This window comes from Littorina saxatilis, linkage group LG2 (assembly GCF_037325665.1).
Source record: "Littorina saxatilis isolate snail1 linkage group LG2, US_GU_Lsax_2.0, whole genome shotgun sequence".
In the NCBI taxonomy this organism is placed as follows: domain Eukaryota; kingdom Metazoa; phylum Mollusca; class Gastropoda; order Littorinimorpha; family Littorinidae; genus Littorina; species Littorina saxatilis.
Genome location: NC_090246.1, coordinates 51,349,246 through 51,357,504, shown reverse-complemented (window position 1 = coordinate 51,357,504; position 8,259 = coordinate 51,349,246). Strand labels below are relative to the sequence as shown.

Below are 8,259 nucleotides of genomic sequence, written 5' to 3'. Positions count from 1 at the left end.
ACAATCACTCTCACTTTTGCACCACCACTCTCACTCTGGCACCAGTCTGTCACCATCACTCTCACTCTGGCACCACCACTCACTCTGGCACCAGTCTGACACGACTATTCTCACTCTAGCAAACTCACTCTGCACCACCATTCTCTCTCCGTCACCACCACTCTCACTATGGCACCACCACTCTCACTATGGCACTACCACTCTCGTCCTGGTAATCTTTCAGCACCGGTCTGTCACCTCCACATTCACTCTGGCACCCGTCTGTCAACACCACTCTCACTCTGGAACCACCTCTCTCGTCGTGGCACCGGTCTATCACCACCACTCTCACTCTGGCACCGGTCTGTCAACACCACTCTCACTCTGGCACCAGTTTGTCAACACCACTCTCACTCTGACACCGGTCTGTCGCCACCACTCTCACTCTGGCACCGGTCTGTCACCACCACTCTCACTCTGGCACCGGTCTGGCAACACCACTCTCACTCTGACCCCAGTCTGTCACCACCACTCTCACTCTGGCACCAGTCTGTCACCATCACTCTCACTCTGGCACCAGTCTGGCACCACCACTCTCACTCTGACCCCAGTCTGTCACCACCTCTCTCACTCTGGCACCAGTCTGTCACCACCACACTCACTCTGGCACCAGTCTGACACCACCACTCTCACTCTGGCACCGGTCTGGCAACACCACTCTCACTCTGGCACCAGTCTGTCAACACCACTTTCACTCTGGCACCAGTCTGTCACCACCACTATCACTCTGGCACCAGTCTATCACCACCACTCTCACTCTGGCACCAGTCTGTCACCACCACTCTCACTCTGACCCCAGTCTGTCACCACCACTCTCACTCTGGCACCAGTCTGTCACCACCACTCTCACTCTGGCACCAGTCTGTCAACACCACTCTCACTCTGACCCCAGTCTGTCAACACCACTTTCACTCTGGTACCAGTCTGTCAACACCACTCTCACTCTGGCACCAGTCTGTCAACACCACTCTCATTCTGACACCAGTCTGTCAACACCACTCTCACTCTGACCCCAGTCTGTCAACACCACTTTCACTCTGGTATCAGTCTGTCAACACCACTCTCACTCTGGCACCAGTCTGTCAACACCACTCTCACTCTGGCACCAATCTGTCAACACCACTCTCACTCTGGCACCAGTCTGTCACCACCACTCTCACTCTGGCACCAGTCTGTCACCACCACTCTCACTCTGGCAGCAGTCTGTCACCACCACTCTCACTCTGGCACCAGTCTGTCACCACCACTCTCACTCTTGCACCAGTTTCACCACCACTCTCATTCTGGCACCAGTCTGTCAACACCACTCTCACTCTGACACCAGTCTGTCAACACCACTCTCACTCTGGCACCAGTCTGTCAACACCACTCTCACTCTGGCACCAGTCTGTCACCACCACTCTCACTCTGACCCCAGTCTGTCACCACCACTCTCACTCTGGCACCAGTCTGTCAACACCACTCTCACTCTGGCACCAGTCTGTCACCACCTCTCTCACTCTGGCACCAGTCTGTCACCACCACACTCACTCTGGCACCAGTCTGACACCACCACTCTCACTCTGGCACCTGGTCTGGCATCACCACTCTCACTCTGGCACCAGTCTGTCAACACCACTCTCACTCTGACCCCAGTCTGTCACCACCACTCTCACTCTGGCACCAGTCTGTCAACACCACTCTCACTCTGACACCAGTCTGTCACCACCTCTCTCACTCTGGCACCAGTCTGTCACCACCACTCTCACTCTGACCCCAGTCTGTCAACACCACTGTCACTCTGACCCCAGTCTGGCACCACCACTCTCACTCTGGCACCAGTCTGGCACCACCACTTTCACTCTGGCGCCACCATTCTGACTCTGGCACAAACACTCACACTCTGCAATCAAGCTCTTGGCACTGGCCTGGCACGGGTCTGGATCTTCCTTTTTCACTTCACACCCACACTAACAGAGACACAAACACACACGAACACACACACACACATGCACATCACACTGGTACCAGTCTTGCAGCGGTCGAGACACACGTACAGACGCACAAACACACACAGAAATATTGACGGGAGTGGGATTCGAACCCACGACTTCACTTGGGAGTTGAATGACAGTGTTTGAACACTGTCGCTCTAATCCCCGCGGCCACTCTGCTCGCTTGAAAGTCTGAGGAAAATGAGTAAATGAGAAATAATAAACAAACATGGATCAAACCGTGGACCACACACCGATTTACAACATGACGCATTGTTACGTGGTTTTGATTACCCCGTGGCTTTTTCTCACTGGTTAGGAATCGGTTTGATAGGTTCAAGCTTCACACTGCAACGATATCCACCGTGTTATTGTCCCTTCATCCACGAGTACGAAGGAATTCAAGAGCGAGAACGGATTTCTGGAGGGATGAAGGGCTAACATGCGCGCAAAACGGTTATCTTTTGGAGCATTTTTGTTACATAAACGTCATAAACACACTTATTTTGAAAGCAGATAACCTGTAATGTCATCGCAATTTTCTTGTTTGGTTTTTGATTCCCTCTGAGTCTAATTGCAGCGCGGCAGAGTTGAACTTTGTGAGGGAAGTCTTGTTGCCAAGCGCTCCGCTTCTGTTTATCTTCTTGATAACGCAACATGCCGAGGGGAGAGAACTGTGATAAACAAGAAGAGCAAACGCTCGATCGAGTCACTTTCGCAGTTCTGAATATTATATGAGGCATCAGATGGACAGGAAGAAATTGCTATTCACAACACAATACAGATGTAAATAATTTGATGTAAAGAATAATCCTATAAAGTTTGAATCAAATCCGATGAATAGTTTCAGAGATATGATATTTCAATTTTTTTCCTTCAAGACATACCTGTGACCTTGAAAAAGGTCAAAGGTCACCAAAGCAGACGTCAAAGTGTAGAGGTCACTGGGAGTCACGTTCACATAAAATTTGAGCCCGGTCACTTTTATAGTTTCCGAGAAAAGCCCAACGTTAAGTTGTGTGTTGCCGAACAGAAAAGGCTAGTTATCTCCCTTGTTTTTCTGATAACGTTCGTAAAAGGCTACAGATGTAAATACTTTGATGTAAAGAATAATCCTACAAAGTTTCAATCACATCCGATGAACTTTGTCAAAGATATAAAATGTCTAATTTTTCCTTTGACGCTGACCTGTGACCTTGAAAAAGGTCAAAGGTCAACGAAACCATCGTTAAAGTGTAGAGGTCATTGGAGGTCACGACTAAACAAAATATGAGCCCGATCGCTTTGATAGTTTCCGAGAAAAGTCCAACGTTAAGGTGGTGTCTACGGACGGCCGGCCGGACGGCCGGCCGGACAGACTAACACTGACCGATTACATAGAGTCACTTTTTCTCAAGTGACTCAATAAAAAACCAGCCTGGCACAGCAGAGGTTCTGTTCTGCAGCCCTGTCACGGTTAGGCCTATCTCTCTCTGCCTGTGTCTTGAGAAAGTTCACCAAGCATCGTGATAATGATGGCTGTAATGAACGAATATGGAGGTTAACTCCACCCTTACACACGCACATAACCCCTTCACACACACACATACACACACACACACACACACACACACACACACACACACACACACACTGCACACACTGCACACACACACGCACGCACGCACGCGCGCACACACACACGCACGCACGCACGCACACACACACACACACACACACACACACACACACACACACCACCACCACCACCACCAACAACAACAACAACAACAACAACAACAACAACAACGGCTCTCTCTCCCTGTGTGTGTGTGTGTGTGTGTGTGTGTGTGTGTGTGTGTGTGTGTGTGTGTGTGTGTGTGTGTGTGTGTGTGCATGTGTGTGTGTGTGTGTCTCTCTCTCTCTCTGTCTCTGTCTCTGTCTCTGTCTCTCTCTCTGTAAAATCGACTGAAACGCCGATACTACGGGCCTCTGTTTCTGCGGTCCATGTTCTTGTCCTCTTTGATTATGTATTTCTTCGTGGGGATGTAACAAGTGTTCTAAGTTGTTTGTTTGCATACATGTTTATCATCAGACACATTGCATATATATCTTTCACGGACAAGCATAGGGTCTTCAGGGGTGGGCACAATATCTTTGCTTGTAGCAAAAGTAATATTGTTTGTAGCAGAACTTGGCGCGAAGCGCCTAGTTTGCTAGGGGGGTCCGGGGGCATGCCCCCCCGGAAAATTTTTGAAAAAAAGGAAGCAAATGGTACAATCTGGTGCATTCTGAGGGTGATAATTGCCAGTTTCTGGCAGCAGATTTTGTCACTGATTTTTGTGGAAAATCGCCTGTTTGCCCCTTAACATACACTTAACATACCAGTCAATACACTTGGGCATACACCTGTTGGTACCCACTGTTGTAGATCGAAAGGCCTCAGCCGATTTACTGTTCAAACACCTGAACGCTAACCAAAACACAGAAGTAGTATTTCTGCAATAAATTTGATTGCAAAAGCCTTGTTGCAGTTGTAACGAGACACGGAAGAGGTGGCCCATCGTTTTGAGAATCTCCCAATTGCATCATTTCGTTGCCAATCCCTGTGAATCTTTTTCTATTAGCCCCCCCCCCCCCCCCCCTCCCCGGCTCTTTCCGCTTTAAGTTTATTCAGTGCCTTTTGTTATCAACTTCCCTACCTGTCTCCCTATAACGGCAGGTGCAGATTTTACGTTGTTTTGGGATTCCCCTTCTGGCTTCACCCCCCCCCCCCCCCCACCCCCACCCTGCTCCTCCTCCAGTCATTCCAACACGAGCGGCAACCGGAATTAACTCAGAACGAAAAACAGATTCTGCACAACAAAGAACAGATCTATCACAATGATTCAATGTCGGTCAGTCGACCTTCAACAACAAGTTGTCTGCCAGGCGCCTACATCAAATTGAAATGAAAGTGAAAGAAGAAGAAGCAGTGAAGATGCTAGAAGAAAGCCACACCAAGCGTGATCACCGGGCAGATCTGCATTGGTACTTTGCATTTTAGATTGAAGTACAACGGCTAACAACACATTATGAAAGCCGTACCTTTTGAAAAATGAACGAATGTCCAGCGTTTTCCTTGCGCTTCGGGCGCTTTCTTCGTTTTCCCTCGCTTCCATCTTTGAAAAAGACGCGATACGACTTTTCCAGACTTCAGAACAGAAGAGTGCCAAAGAGTGCTCGATATGGTCAGGCTACACACCACCGATTGATCAGCCTTGGAATCAGCTAAAATAGATCTGGGGAAAAAAACACATAGCAAATTTAAAAAGAGCACTCTGTCGCAACTTGTCGCAATTTCGCCTATCGCAAAATCGGCTTCCCTTGCATTGAAAGACTCTTGCATTGAAAGCCCTGACATGTTTTTGTGCCAACGACACACCCGCATTACCTGAGTACAAATTGCTAAAACTTCGAGTTGGTTACACATGATACCCTACAGATTATCGTCCTTGCAATCAATGCATAAAGGTAAAACGAAATCCCTAAGACACTGTTTGTCTAGGACTAATGCGCTGTGAATTACATATTTCTGCCAAGATATCCGCAGCAGAGATAACATTTTCCTCCAAAACTGGCATCGTGGGCTTTTCAAGAGTTTTCTCCCTTGGCGTGATTGTCGGCAGGATAAAACAGTACCTGAAAAGCAACACACACGGGAAGAAAACTGTTTCAATCCGAGGCTGGCTGCCTCCACTCGCATGTGGAACACAGTTGCTTCCCTTTCCCTGAAACTTGCCAATCTTGGGATGTTTATTGTTAGAAACTCAAATGTACTTTTTAACCGTCCCTTTTGCTTGGCTATAAACTGTCAACATCTATTACAATCTTCTCCCTACAATGTAAACTTAATTCGATTCAATGGGATTTAAAGGGAGAACAAAAATCTCGAATAGGAGAGGCGACGTGTGAAGGGAAGGGCTCGAGGATGAGGGGGAGGGGGAGAATATTGATGAAGAGGCGGGTTTCCACTGGGGGGGGGGGGGGGGGGGGGGGGGGGGGTGTAGAGATTACCTGAAATTAGACTTCACCAGAGACTGTAGACTTTCGCATAGGTAGATACTTCTGGAGTGTCTGTGGCACACTGTATACCTTGTCGTTTGAAACCTAGTTGTGTGTATATTAATTTTGATCCTCTGGAATGTTATTTTTGCTAAAGCCTCGGGAGAAATTATGTATCGATCTTGTTCTAATCTTCTTCTCTTTTTTGTGTGTTCAATGTTGAATTGTATCATTCCTCAAGGTTTTTGATGTTTGCTGGGACAGCACAAAACAGTGCCATTTTTTTCTTGACCCTGCTCCACACCCCACCGCCCCCCCCCCACCCCCCCCCACCCCCACCACCACCACCATCATCTTCAACTCACACTCAGTTACACTTATCCTTACAACCATCCCCAAACCCAGAAAGTGCAATAAGCCTTGCAGTTCACTGTAGATACAGAAATAGTCGATCGCTTTGAGTCGGGGTATAATTTGATTAACTGAACTTCCTGGCCCGGCGGTGGTCTTATCACTGAGACTTGATGAAGTCAGTCGGGTAGCCCCAATCTAGAGGGACTGACTCCAGCCAGAACATATAGGTAAGGGAGCTGGCACCAAGGGCTAGTGGCGGCCTTTTTTTGCCAGTAAAAAGTTCTGATCTAAATGATTCCATTACTCGCGGGGACACGCGCTGAAACTGCAAGGAAAACAATACTTCTCAGTTCGCCCCCTCTCCCCTTCCTTCACAGAAACCTGTATGGAAACTCTACCCCTACTTTCCAGCCCCCCCCCCCCCCCCCGCTCCCCCCATCTGGCGTCTGACCTTTCCTCCCACCTCCCTACCTGACTCCCCCGCCTCGTACTGTGGTATCACCTTCAGCAGGCTCCGTCGTTTTTTGAGATAGAAAGCATCACCGTCAGTATCAGACCAGCCCATTCTGGTGCCAGAGAGGGGATACAGGGTGTGAACTAGGGCGGGTGTAGGTATTGGTAAAGGTAAGGGTCTCACCTGTGCGAAAGTCATCAAAGAGATGGGATAAGCAGGCGTGGAAGGGGCCGACACTGTGCAGCTGGGAGCCGCGTGGAAACGCCGGGGTCACGGAGGGTGTAAAAGGTGTGGCCACCTTGGCTTCATACCTGCATTGATCAGGTTCATCCGTATACCTCTTCTTCACCCAAGAAGCGGTGATAGCACTGACTACTGACGCTGCCAGACACACTTCAGTGTCTCTCTCTCCCCCTCCCCCCACTACTCTTTCGTGGCGGGGTATTGCCACAACACAACACAACACGGGCACGAGTGTGCGTCAGACAGTGTGTGCCGACGGCAGCGTGACGACAGAAGGGGGTAGCAGAGAGGCCGGGGAGCCGGGAAACGGACCAAGGGACTACGGTGGTGGTGGTGGTGGTGGTAAAGGGGGGTAGGAAAGGAAGGAACCCCAGCACATGAATGAACCGCCTTGTCTGGGAGGAGGACATTCCCCAAAGCCGAAAGAGATCGGTGTTGTGGAACATCTCAAACGTGACACCCCCATGGAGGTACGCGCAGGAGCTCCAGAGAGACAGGGGGTATTTTTTTTCGCTGGCCAGCAAGTGGCAGTTCAGTGCCTGGGCCAACATGCTGCGGCAATCATCACTAATACTTCTTCTTCTCCTCCTCCTCCTGCTGCACTGTTTCTCCTCTTCACTGTAACCCGCCGCCTCTAACTAACTGCAACGCTGAATGGTGGTTCAACTAGAAGCTTGCTAGTTGCTGCTTTTTTTCTGGGATGTGAACGGAATCAACGAAACAAGGACCATTATTTTTCATTGTCATCCCGACTTCCACCGCCCAGCCAAGCAAGATGAAGAAAATTGCGCTCAACTTGCTGAAGGTCAGTGTTGAGCCGGTTAGATGCATAATTTTTATTGTCAGTGAATGTGTGGCTGATGGGGTCTATGTCGACCGAGTTCCTGTAGATGGAGTCCCTGTATAGCGTTTTGCTGATATCGCTGACAGTCACGTGATGCTTAGCGACATCGGTAGAATTTGACGTTTTTCGATCTTTTTTGATATTTCTTAGAAATTCGAGTATGGTTTGCAAGTTTTATTGAAAAACTTCACCCTCAGGGAATCCCCCTATGGGAACTCCACCTACAGGGAATCCCACTCTTTTGGTCGACATAGACCCCATCAGCACTCTGTATGACGGTTAGAGCCCAGTGGCTTGCGGACCATTGTGTACGCCATTCCCCGCGACCT

General features: G+C 49.2%; 1 protein-coding gene across 2 annotated transcripts in view; it reads left to right on the top strand.

Annotated features, from left to right (window-relative positions):
• Nucleotides 1–7,356: 7,356 nt before the first annotated feature.
• Nucleotides 7,357–8,259, top strand: part of LOC138959173 (platelet binding protein GspB-like) — a 24,511-nt gene continuing 23,608 nt past the window's right edge. For both annotated transcript variants that reach the window (XM_070330551.1, XM_070330550.1), the window contains exon 1: nt 7,357–7,891. In XM_070330551.1, coding sequence (XP_070186652.1) covers nt 7,862–7,891 — 30 coding nt within the window. In that variant the 5' untranslated portion in view covers nt 7,357–7,861. The remainder of the gene's footprint in view (nt 7,892–8,259) is intronic.